We start from the raw sequence: 12,922 nt of genomic DNA on the forward strand, positions 1-12,922 counted from the left end.
TAGCATGTACACATGCAGACATATGGACTATGGAGTGCTTCAGATGGGCCTGTGTGACTGAGGAACTGAATTTTCAATTGTATTTCATTGTAATTAATCTCAATGTAGGTGGCTTTATGTGGCCTGTGGCTGCCTTACTGCACAGCACAGTTGTAGGACCCTCCCATTCACCCCATTCTAAGCTTCTCACTTTCTCCTCCCCAGACCCCCAAGCCTCTTTCACCTCTGCCTAGGGGTCCCCTCTAACCTGCTTCGCCACCCCCCCCCTTGTCTGGCAGCTTGATTTGGACCTATCTCTCCACCTCAGTCTCCACGTTCTCCCCAGACATCATGTTTGGCCTCTGACCAAACTGTACCCATGAGGAAGAAACAGTCTTGCTTCAAGTCCAGACTCCACTAACCTCTGGCTTTCCCCCAGGGAGGGTGCTGCCTTGACAGCTTTCTGATGCTTGGGAGTAAGGAGGACACAGTCCAGCATGGATGTGCTGGCCACATGAATGACCGCTTTCCTCTTCTAGGACCGTCTCCACCTGCTGTCCTCAGCGCCCCCTTGTGGACAGGATGAGGTATGACACATGACTGGCTCTTGGAAATGAGCGGCCAGCGCAAAGGGTAATTTCCTGTCTTATTTTCCTCAGCTCTCTGGCTTAAGGTGAGACCCACTTTAATGGAAAATAAACAAGCAGTCAGGTGGATGACATCTTTTTTACGTTTACTACAGTACAGCAAGATTTTCCAAACCAGAGCCAGTGTCTGCTGCAAGCAGAAGGCCCTGGGTACACCCCTTACAAACGGTCCAAAGGACATACCCAAATAAGACATTTAAGACGATTCTTCATTTCTCTGACAACAACTTCTCGAAGTGCATAATAGAATAAATAAATAGAAAATATATCTTTGTTCATAGTGACACCTACGAGAAACGTTTACATACAAAACACACTATACATCTAATTCCCGAAAAAGGACCAGCTAATTCGGCAACAGGAAAAAGACAAGCATTTCAGAGGAGTGTTTTGTTTTTTTTAAAAAGGCCTAAGTCATCTTGAGGCTTCCAAACAGAAAGAACAACAGGAACAATTTTCTAAGCAGTAAGAAAATTTGTGCTACCAAGAACATGCCCAGACAGGGGCTCTTGGTGAATGGTTTTGGAAGGAACGTTATATGCACAGATCCTGTGCTGTTTGACAAATGTACAACTCTGAGGATTTTCAAATAGATATTTTCTTTCCATGAACTGAACCAAAGACAGTTAACATTCCTGGCCATCGGAAGTGATCGCACCCTAAGTGGTTCACAGTGTGAGACCCTTGCATTAAGAGTTTAGGAAAACTCAACAGGACTGTAGACGAGAAGAACATGAGGTCATCTGAACTCTCCTCCCCACGGCCTCTGATCTTCCTGGAAGAGGTCCCTCCAGGGACTCAGGCCTCTGAAGCTGCCGTGTCCTTAAAGGCAGAGTCCCACTGTCACCCCCTAGCAGCTGAAAGACTTGTTTAGTGGGAAAAACCTCTTTGGCGACTGGCTCACCCTGGGAGGGGGGGTGGACTTAAGGCTGAGCCTCACTGGGTGCAGCTGAACAGACTGGGACAAGAAGGGACGTAGTTTGTGGTTGGGGCAGGAGAGGGGACAGACGTGGTCATCATGAGACCCAGAGCGACCCTGGGGTCTCACGAGAGAGTATAAACCACAGACAGAGTTTTCCTTTTCCAGAGCTCTCCTGGCTCTCCAAGGTGGGCAGTTCTCCAAGAGGGCCTGGGGTGGACGGACCCCGGAGAGCCACCTAGTCAGCTCCCCAAAGATGTGTCAGGGTGGCCTGACACTGTCTGCTGGGCGCGCCTGCGGACCTGCAGACGCAGGTAGCACCAGGGCAGTTATTGCGGCAGCGGGGCTCCCCTCGGGAGGGCAGGTAAGTTTGAGCCAGGTGGAGGCTGCAGGGCCTCCAGAGCCCACAGGGGGGCGCCCTTGTGTGCACGGTGAGGGGGCTGGGGCAGAAACGGTCCTTTCTGGTCTCATCTTTTCTCCCTTCAAGGGGGCTTGTCCTTCAGGAGCGCCTGGCCCCTCTGGCCGGCAGTTGAGGCAGCGTGGTGTGGCAGTGAGTGTGGGGAGTGGGGGCTCCCATCCTGGCCCCGCTCTGGCCATGTGGTTCTTCCCCTTCTTGGGGTCTCGTCGTCCCGTCTATACAACCAAGGCTTTGGACTACGTGTCTCCTAAGGCCCTTTCTGGCTCCGAAAGCCCAGGCGCCCTGAGGTGTGAGCGCTTCTCAGGGGAGCAGATGGGCCCCCCATGGAGGAGCCCACCTTTCTCGACTTGACTCCAGCCTCTGTTGGAGTTGTGGGTGGGGCTGGCTGGCCCACACTCTGGGTGTCAGGGGCCCACCAGCCCTCCCTCTGATGCATGCTTCTCTGCTATGGGTGGGCCAGCGTGTCCAGGGCAATGGGCCAACTTAAAGTCATCCAGCTTCGGCAGGAAGGGCTCCTTCTCTGAACGCTCCAGAGGCTGCCCCATCCCTGCCACCCATGAGCCCCCTGCCCTTCATCCCTATGAGCCCAGGGCCTCTCCTGCAAGAAGCTTCCAGACCCACCCAAGCACATAAACCCTTTCTTTCCCTCCTGGGAACTGGCACGGCCCCCATTTGAGCCCTCTCAGCTTTCTCCCCCTAGCATCAGAAGGCACTTACGCTGACCGCCTGTTGGGCCAGACAGCCGAGCCCCTCACCCTGGGCCTTGCTTCTCACGCCTCCATCCTGTCCGCCCGGAGCACCCAGCATCATGGATGTCGGCTGAGAAGAATGTTCTTGCCTGCCACTGGACTCCGGGCACAACGTGAGAAGCCACAGACTTCTGGGCTCTCAGAACTAAAAGGGCCTTTAAAAGTCACCTAGTCTGACTCCCAGCCTGGGCGCCAAGTCTCCTGAGAGGCTGACCTCCTCCGGAGGCAGGCTCATCCTCCCCGAGGACAGCTGGCTCCATCTCGGTGAGCTCTGTCTACACCCGAGCTCTGAACCCGGTGGAGGTCGGGTCCCGCTTGCAGGAATGAGGATTCTTCCTGCACCTCCCACCCTAACATGGTGCTGGAGAGCATGGAGATCTGTGAGCGACCCTACCCTCCCACTCCCAGGCTGCCTCCCAGCTGGAGCAGAACTCCTGCCAAAGGGACCTTTTTTCCAGTAGAGCCCAGGGCTCCATGTGGTCCCCACAGCCCCCACCGCAGAGGCACAGGTAAGGAGACCCCCGGGATGCTGCAGGGAGGAGGTTTGCAGCATCAGCCCACAGGGCCCTGGGGCTGCAGGTGGACACTTGAGTGGGGCAGGCGGCAGCACCAGGGGGCTCGGAAGCCTCCCCCTGGCCCATCGGGGCTGACACGTGGCCTTCCCGGGCAGCTGCCAGGCCGGGGCTGTGGGAACCAGCCTCCCTGCCCCGGGCTGCCGCCCAGATTCCAGTGTCAGAGTCCACTGTGGGGGCACACGGGGTGGCGGCGGTCCTCACAGCTTCTTCTTCCTCACCACCGGGATGGGCACCACTTGGAAGATTTTGGCATGGTGGTCCTCAGTGTCCAGGGTCACCCAGGTGGGCCGGAAGCTGCCTTTGAAGCCGACGAATACCATTTTCTCTGCAAAGCAGTAAAGTCATGTAAGCAGAAACTTCACGAGAGAATGGCCATGTACCCTCTGCCTTCTGGGGTTTCCCACTGCCATTCCCTGGCCCCCACCAGGCACCCCCTCGTCCAGCCGCAATGGACTGTGTCTCCCCGGGAAGAGCTTTGTGCCATGTTACCAATGGTGCCTGGCGTTGGCCTGGATGGGGCACACAGGGTCTCACCTGAGCCTCCAGCCACCTGTGTGGAGTTCTGGCTCTGCTCTATGCAGGGGACCCCCCAAAGAAACCAGTCGCCATCAAGCTGGCCCTACAATTAGCAGCAAGAGCCTGCTCCTCTCTGAAGCCCTGTGTCCCCATCTGTCAAGTAATGGCATTCAACTACAAGATCTCTGCCCCAGCTCCAATACTCTGTGGCTTTAGAAGGAAGTTCTGGGCAGCGGAGAAATTTGCCCAGGGGCCCTGAGCAGATAGTATGGCTTGGCCAGAGCTCTGGAATCCCAAGCCCCACGCGGGGCCCTCTGTCCCACAGCTCAGAGCTCAGCCCTGTTTGAAGATGTGGGTATCCACATTGACACTGGGGAATGGCCTCGTCTGGTAGGCTGTACACATGCATCACCCCTGGGAAAGTGTCCTTTGACCGAACAATGTCACCTTTATGTTCATCGATTTTTGACAACAGGGTCTTAAGTAATTGATTTTTTTTTTTTTTGGCCCAGTCATCTAGCATGTGGGATCTTTGTTCCCTGACCAGGGATTGAACCTGTGCCCCCGGTATTGGAAGGCAGATTCTTAACCACTAGACCACTGGGGAAGTCCCAGGGTCCTAATTTAAGGCACACAGGCCCCCTAGATGCTTCCAGTACTGGACTGGGGAAGACGCTTCTCTTCTCCTTGTGTTCTCTTTTGGCTCATCGGAAGGACTTTCGTTGTTACTGAATTTTCTCTGCAAGAGGCCTGGGATAAGCTTCCCATATGACAGGCTGCTAGCTTTGATGTGTTTTGCAGTCAGGATGGCCTGGCTGCTAAGGATGGCTGGCTTTGAGTTAGAAGATCAGGATCCAAATTCTAATCTTAAATGACTAATTCTCAAGTGGCTCTACCTTAACTGGAAATCACAGTACCTGTCATGCAGGTTATTAATGAATAACAGATCTTGATAGGATGTTCAGAAAAGCACAAGGCTGGGTATTTACATGATAACTATTGGGTTGGCCAAAAAGTTCGTTCATGTTTTCTGTTTTAAAAAAACAAAACCAGAAACAAATACGATGTTCTATAACATCATATGGAAAACCCAAATGAACATTTTGGCCAACCCAATATAGTGGACATTATTATCAGGAAGGTTGCTCGACCTCCTTTCTCAACCCTCCCCAAGGACTCTCTCATCACACAGTCTGTGATGATGGTGATGAAATGCTGACATTTTTGTCCTGGTTGGCTTCCTCCCCGAGGGGTCTGTGCCAGGCTTTATGGTAGAAGAGCTGTGTGACGTTGGACAAGTCATATATATTCTCAAATGAGAGCTTTGCCAGCTACAAAGGACTGTACAAATGCTGGCCATTGGCAGGAAAGCTGGGGCAGAGGCAGTGACTCTGGCTGATCCAGGTAGCAGGAACTGAGACAGGAGGGTCACACTGAGGCCCTTTTCTGTGGATTGTTGTTTTTCATTCACTAAGTCGTGTCCGACTCTCTGTGACCCCATGGACCGTATCTTACCAGGCTCCTCTGTCCATGGAATTTTCCAGGCAAGAATACTGGAGTGGGTTGCCATTTCCTCCTCCAGGGGATCTTCCTGACCCAGGGGTGGAACTCATGTCTCCTGCATTGGCAGGTGGGTTCTTTATACTGAGCCACTGGGGAAGCCCTTTCTGCTGATACTTTTGTGGATAAAGAGGGCCACTTGCTGAGTCGCTGAGTAAGTGACTCTGTCGATTTCCTTTGGGTGTCTGATCACATGCTAGAATGGCATTGCTGCAGGGCAGGGACAGTGACCAGGTAGCCTCTTGCCCTGCACAACTGTGGACTGCTGGTTGTGTTGAAGATCTGAGGTCACACCAGGAGTGGGGGGAAGTGGTCTGGCCTCAGCAGGAGGCCCAGGCATCCAGACTCAGGGTCAGTGCAAGAACCCTTACCTTTCAGTTTGAGCCCTTTGTCTGCCCCGAGTTTTTCCAGCACTCTGGTCCACGGGCCTCTGGAGATGTATCGTCCCTTTGATGCCATGAGAACTATGGAACTGAACCAGAAAGGACAGATGAGAGGACTGGACCGCAAAGTGGGGTAAGGAGTTCCCGGGCAGGAATGCTGCATGGTGGCTGGTGGGACTTGAGTCAGCAGTGCCCAGAGCCCTGCCAGGGACCAGGGAGAGCAGGATTGTGTGCCGAGCTGACCGGCTCTTTCCATGTGATGACCGACATCCTGAACACCCTCCCACACATCTGGCTGCAGTTGGTGCCGGTGATCTCTCTGAGCCTGCTCTCAGCTCACTGCTGCTCCGTGACTGTCCCCGAAGAGGACAGAGCTGGCACACACCGCCCACCATCGGGGACCAGCACCCATGCCAGAGCCCGGCACACAAATGACCTCAGTGTGCATCTCTTAACCTGAAGGTACAAGGATTGTGTAGGACCCGATGGAAATGTGGTGATGGAAGAAGCAGAGTGTTGAGTCACCCTGAGCTCAGGAGAGGGTTAACCCCTCAAGTTCATGCCCCCTCATCTCCACTCAGGCGGGACAGTGTGACTGTTCCATGCTACAAATAGGGAGATGGAGGCATGTGGTTACTAAGCACTGGGTTGAACAAAAAGAATGGAAAAACCTGAATGAATTCTCTGGCCAAGCCAATAGCTAGGATGACCTGCCGAAGGGGAGCCATGCCTGGGGGGAGGAGGAGCAGGCCTGGGGCTGCCCAGACTGAAGATCTCAACTTGCAAGAGTCCTGCTGAGGAGCTGAGATCTCTAGTCCCCTGGCCTGGGTGCGAGCAGGCCAACGTGCTGGAGAACGGCCATCGTGGGGGTCCATGCAGCCTGCTGGGCCGGACAGCAGGAAATGTACACCTCCCCCAGGAACAGAAACAGGGGCAGAGGCCCACTGGGGCTTCTAGTTTTCCTCTCAGAGGAGTCCTGTAACCACAGACCGCAGTCCAGACATGGAAAAACCGTATAGGACTCTGGAAGCCGTTGTTACCCCCATACGTGTCCCATAGGGAGCAAAAAGAGAGCTATCAAAATATAAAGAGCTCGTGTGTGGGAGGAGCAGAGAGGAGGGGAGCTGGGCCCCCCCGGCTCCTCTGGATCACAGAGGGGCTGGGGAGGAGGGGGGCAGTGAGTTGCCAACACCCTTGACTCTGGATTCTGGATTCGGGCTCTGTTCCCAGGAGACTGTCCCGTCACTCCCATTCAGAAACGAAGTTAACACCCCTTTGGCTCAGCTAAGCCTGCTTGCTGGGCTGGACTCAAATGAAGAGCATGCCCTCTGGGAGTGGGGTGGGAGACGGACGGAGCTACTCATGTGCCCTGGCCTCCTGGCAGCACCGGAAGCAGCCTGCAGTCTTCAGGGGCCCCTCTCTGCCTGGCCTGAGCTTCTCATGCCCACTGAGCCCCCACACCTGTCAACACGAGGTTCCCAAGGGGTGCTGACAGAGGCAGCCCCCGGAAGCCATCCTGGAAGGTTCTGGTGGGAGCAGTTGCCTCCTCCTTTCCCTGGGGCCCTGGGGCTGGGGCAGCCCTGTGGATGGGGTGGGAAAGTGGGGCCACCTGGCTGGGACCTGTGGGGACAGTGGGGAAGGACCTGCCTTCCGTTACTCCTTCAAGCCCTGCCTCTCTCCCTGAGGTCTAGGGGGTACCCGGTTCTTGCCTGGGTACCCAGTGCCAACCCAGGGCATGCTTCATAGCAGGTACTTGGTGAGGGCTGTCCCCAGCAAGGGGCACTGGCGCTGCAGCGCGGGCTGAGAGGAGCTTCTTAAACACAGGTGTCCTCTCCCTATTTGTAGCATGGAACAGTCACACTGTCCCGCCTGAGTGGAGATGAGGGGGCATGAACTTGAGGGGTTAACCCTCTCCTGAGCTCAGGGTGACTCAATACTCTGCTTCTTCCATCACCACATTTCCATCGGGTCCTACACAATCCTTGTACCTTCAGGTTAAGAGATGCACACTGAGGTCATTTGTGTGCCGGGCTCTGGCATGGGTGCTGGTCCCCGATGGTGGGCGGTGTGTGCCAGCTCTGTCCTCTTCGGGGACAGTCATGGAGTGATGGGGAGGCCCCACGCCTCTCACCCCTGGTTTTCAACAGAGCAGCTCTGCATTTCAGCTTCTTACTTTTTTTTTTTTTTTAATTAGCTTGGGCTCAGTAGTTGCAACGCACTGGAGCTTATTTGCTTGGCAGCACCTCAGTTCCTGATCAGGGATCAAAGCCTCATCTTCTGCATTGCAAGGCAGATTCTTAAACATTCGGACCACCAGGGAAGTTCCTGAATTTCCGTTTCTTATTCTGCGCTTCTGCATCTTATTTCATTTCCAGGAAAAGTCCTCTGGCCCCAAAAGGCACGAAAACTAAAAATCTCTAGATGATCCTCTTTTCCCCCAAATCGGCTAATCTCCTGCTTCAGTATGAATCTGCACATGAAAACATGGTGCTGAAGAAGCTCCTGACCAAAGGTGGTCAAGCACCACCCCTGTCTTTGGAATCTCACACAGCGTCCAATTCAAGTCAGGCCCTCATATAGCATCTGGGAAGCACATTTGTTTTCATTAGTAAATATTTTCCAAGCACCTCCTGGGTGACAGGTACATGAAGCACTTAGACTGCCTGCTAGTCCAGGTTGTGGCTTTGGAGTGAATTCTCCATTATATCAGAAATGAAAGCACGAGTTGGATATGATCCCCGTACTGCTGTATTTAAAATGGATAACCAGCCAAGACCTACTGTACAGCACATGGAACTCTGCTCAAAGTTATGTGGCAGCCCAGATGGGAGGCGAGTTAGGGGGAGAGTGGATACATGTATCTGTGTGGCTCAGTCCCTTGGCTGTCCATCTGAAACAATCACAACACTTAATTGACTATTCGTTAATATAAAATAAAAGGCTTTAAAAGATAAAAATCCAGACCCTAGATGAGGAAGCAGATACATCCACTGGTCCTCTGTGGGGGCAGGGATGGGTAGAATCTTTGGATTGGATCAGAAGAGACCTCACCAAACAGGTGATGTGTGAGCTAGATTTGGAAGGTGGCAGGGAAATTACTCCTAGGAAAGGGGACAGAGGACACCTGTGTTTAAGAAGCTCAACACCACATCCCCTCAGTATGGTGGATGGATTCAAGTGGGGGAGGCTGGGCAAGAGAGTCTGTTGGGTCACAGCTGACAGTGCGGGTGGCAGACTGTTTGGAGGCGATGGAGAGGATGTCATGGGATAATGAGCAGGGGAGCCACAATGCAGGCGGAGTCAACAGGTGTGGTTACTGAGTGTGGTGATGTCAAAACGAAAGACAGACCGGAACCAAATGTGATGCCTGGACTCTGGCGTAGCTAGTTGCTTGGAAGGGAGATGACAATTTCACCAAAAAGTGGCAAAGAGGGGTGTCTGACTTAGGGGATTAAAAAAAATGATGAGAATTCAGTTCCATAGGGGACATTTGGGTGGCAGAGTCCAAGTGACTGTTGGATAAAAATATCTGGCATTTAGGAGGGAGACGGGGGCTGGAGACGCTTGGCAGCCACCAACACTTGGATTGCAGCAAGAGTGCGGGGGAGGATGAGCTCACGCTGGGAGAGTGTGCTGGGTGGGGGCGGAGGGCCGGGGCAGGATTCCCATGTGTAGCTGGTAGACTCGGCCTGACCTACATTCATAGTGGCCCTGGGCTCCCATCTCAGAGGCACCAGGTAGGGAGGCTTCCTGGCCAGCTCCCATCATGGATGGGCAGACCACTGTTATTGTTTAGTCCCTCAGTTTTGTCTGACTGTTTGCAACCCCATGGACTGTAGCCCGCCAGGCTCATCTGTCCATGGAATTCTCCAGGCAAGGATACTGGACTGGATTGCGATTTTCTTCTCCAGGGGATCTTCCTGACCCAAGAAGTGAACCCAAGTCTCCTGCATTGCCAGGCGGATTCTTTACCAATGAGCCACCCAAGAAGCCGTGGGCAGTGCCTGGAGGCTCCCTAAGCTTCCTCAGCCTGGACTGTGATGCAGGCCCCAGGGACAGGGAGGGGGCGTCAGCCAGACTCACTTGTCGGGGATGGTCGCCACATAATTGAAGAGCTGCCAGGGGATGCCCTGCAGGATGGCGTTCCTGAAGCCAGTGTGGTTTAGCACCTGCCCGTGCCTCCCGTCAATCACCACCACCTGGATGCCGTCTTCCAAGCTGGGGTACTTCTTCCCGTCCACCTGCAGACAACAGGCAATACAGAGTGTGACGTGGAGGCGGGGGGTAGGGGGGGTGGTCTGGAAGGCATCAGAGCCCTGAGGCTCTCCTGCCCACATGGGTCCCATGTAGGCTCTGAAGGCAGAGGGTGCCAGTGCAGCTGTTCAGAGCATAAAACCCACTTCAGTCAGTTCCTGCAGCCCTGTGTAGTGGCTGGAGGATGTGTGTGTGTGTTTGTGTGCATGCTCAGTCATTCAGTCATGTCTGACTCTTCACGACTACATGGACTGTAGCCCACCAGGCTCCTCTGCCATGGGATTTCCCAGACAAGAGTGGGAATACTGGAGCGGGTTGTCATTTCCTCCTCCAGGGGATCTTCCCAACCCAGGGATCGAACCTGTGTCTCCTGCATTGGGAGGCAGGTTCTTTACCACTGAGCCACCTGGAATGGCCTCCCCCCAAAAGACACATTTACTGCAACCTTTGGGAGTTGAGTATTTGGAGCAAGGGCCTTTGCAGATGGAATTAAGTTAACGATCTCAAGATGAGGTCATCCTGGATTTTGGATGGGCCCTAAATCCAAAGGCAAATGTCCTTATAAGGACAAGGAAGAGGGCAATCTGAAACTCAGTTACATGGGGCAGACAATCACATGAGGACAGGGGCGGAGGTTGGGGGACACAGCTGTGAGCTGGGATGGGGGCGTCCAGGGCTGCTGGTGGCCAGAGAAGCTGGAGAAGGCCAGGGAAGGACTCGCCCTCAGCACCTGCAGGAGGAGACCACCCTGCCAGCCCCGTGGTGCTGGGCATCCAGCTTGTGAACCTCGCGGGGACACGCTTCTGTTGTCTGCAGCCACCTGCTTGGCAGTCACTGGCGACCACAGCCCTAGGCCCTGACAGCAGGTCTCAGTGAGCAGAGATGCCCCGGGCAGGGGGACGGTGGCTTACTTGGATGTACGCCAGGTCGTTCAGCAGGTGGAAGAAGCGCTGCTTGGCACTCTCCATCTTCACCTCCAGGAAGTGGTCCTTTGTCTTCTGGAGAGAAAACAAAAACTCAGGGTGGTAGTCAGAGGTCCAGCGTCCAGCTCGGGGGCTGGTTGGCCCCCTCACTTCCCTATAACCCCTCAGCCATGGGAAAGGGTTTGAGGAGGGGAGCAGAGGTTCGGAGAGGACCCTGAGGGGCTTGGGGCTCGGCTGGCCGTCAGCCACTCACCAGCAGAGAACCGAAGAGCTTCTTGGGCATGGGCACGTCCACGATGGCCTTCTCCGTGAACTTGGGGTAGGCCGTGGCCGCGCAGTCGCTGATGCCTGCGTTCTTTGGGATCAGAGCTTTAATCTTTATCCTTTCGCAGCCCTTCACAGAACAGAAGGCAAACTTCTCTCTCTCGTTCTGAGCTTTCAGCTTCAGGAAAAGCAGCCTGCACACAGGAGCAGAGCGGGCGGTTCCCTTTGGTATCCACATCTTCCTCCTCCACCCCCCCACCCTGCTTTCTTCCTCCCTCTGGCTCCACACTCTGTGCTGGCCACAGTACTAGACCCAGTGGGCCCCAGAGAATGGAGGAGGACCCCTCACCCCCGCCACGTCCACAAGATTGTACGTGGTTGGAGAAATGAAAAAAAAATGCATTGAGGAAAAAGCTAATACTGACAATTTTCATTTTCCAAGCACCTACTCTATGCTATGCTAGGCATATGCCATCAACAGACATATTATCTCATTTAATCCTCAGACAATCTAGTCCGGCAAGCACTGTTATCATCCCCATTTCTCACATCTCAACGGCTCAGAGAAGTGAAGCAACTTGCCAGGACCACACAGCACCAAAGGGGCAGAGCTGGCATTTTATTCCCACCCTGTGCCTGGTGAGGAGAAAGCCCTCTGGCTTCCTAACCTGACTTCTCCAGTTATAACAAGCTGGTTATTGGGTGTCCTAGGCCATAGCAGAATAGAAGGTAGCCATCGACGGCAGGTGCTCAGAATGTAAGAAAGTGTAACACACTTGTCAGGCAGAAAGATCATGGAAAACAGCCTAAGAATTCAAAAAGCCTAAGAGTTTGGCTTTCTACACAGGAAACAAGCATCCTACAACCCAGTTCATCCCTGAGGCTGTCACTGAGTTAAAGCCCAGTGTGATAATCAATAGGTATAGTGATGAGCTAAGCAACCAATAAAAAGGGTAAATTAAGCAGCAGAATCTGCTCTAAGGGGAAAATCTTAAATTAAAAAAATTTTTGATCAAAAAAGGTTCAACTTGCTTAGTGGCAGTTTCCATTTGAAAAATTCACACCTCTGGAACAAAGCAATTCTCATGATTCTAAAAGAAGATGTTATGCATAGATGGTGCGATAAAGACTTCACCTTGTTTACATTTTTTAAATCATAATAGTTTCTGCTGTTGTATGAGGGATATTTAATTCCTTCTCTGGTTTTCATATCGGAGAAGGCAATGGCATCCCACTCCAGTACTCTTGACTGGAAAATCCCATGGAGGGAGGAGCCTGGTAGGCTGTGGTCCATGGGGTCGCTAAGAATAGGACACGACTGAGCGACTTCACTTTCAATTTTCACTTTCATGCTTTGGAGAAGGAAATGGCAACCCACTCCAGTGTTCTTTCCTGGAGAATCCCAGGGACAGGGGAGCCTGATGGGCTGCCCGTCTATGGGGTCACACAGAGTCAGACACAACTGAAGTGACTTAGCAGCAGTTTTCATATAGAGGGATTTTTCTAAACACTCCTGGGCCCATCCTGTCCCCTCACTGACATCTTCCCGGAGAAAGTAGAGTGACTCATTTGACTGCTGGGTGTGGGTATATAAGTCAGCCCATGGGGTGGGATGGGGGGAGGCTCTGGTCTGCTTCCCCGTGTACCCTGTTGTTGTTTAGTCACTAAGTTGTGTCCAACTCTTTGTGGCTCCAAGGACTGTAGCCCACCAGTCTCCTCTATCCATGGGATTTCC

At 53.5% G+C, this 12,922-nt stretch overlaps 1 protein-coding gene across 3 annotated transcripts in view; it reads right to left on the bottom strand.

The window, feature by feature from the left end:
• Positions 1-691: 691 nt before the first annotated feature.
• LOC122454886 (cell migration inducing hyaluronidase 1) overlaps positions 692-12,922 on the bottom strand; it is a 160,839-nt gene continuing 148,608 nt past the window's right edge. For 2 of the 3 annotated variants that reach the window (XM_043489572.1, XM_043489573.1), the window contains exons 25-29: positions 11,177-11,381; positions 10,912-10,998; positions 9,830-9,987; positions 5,735-5,835; positions 692-3,612 (exon numbers count right to left, since the gene is read on the bottom strand). In XM_043489572.1, coding sequence (XP_043345507.1) covers positions 3,485-3,612; positions 5,735-5,835; positions 9,830-9,987; positions 10,912-10,998; positions 11,177-11,381 — 679 coding nt within the window. In that variant the 3' untranslated portion in view covers positions 692-3,484. The remainder of the gene's footprint in view (positions 3,613-5,734; positions 5,836-9,829; positions 9,988-10,911; positions 10,999-11,176; positions 11,382-12,922) is intronic. The other variant, XM_043489571.1, reaches the window with a different exon arrangement.

The sequence above is a fragment of the Cervus canadensis genome, chromosome 17, assembly GCF_019320065.1.
Source record: "Cervus canadensis isolate Bull #8, Minnesota chromosome 17, ASM1932006v1, whole genome shotgun sequence".
Taxonomy (NCBI): Eukaryota; Metazoa; Chordata; class Mammalia; order Artiodactyla; family Cervidae; genus Cervus; species Cervus canadensis.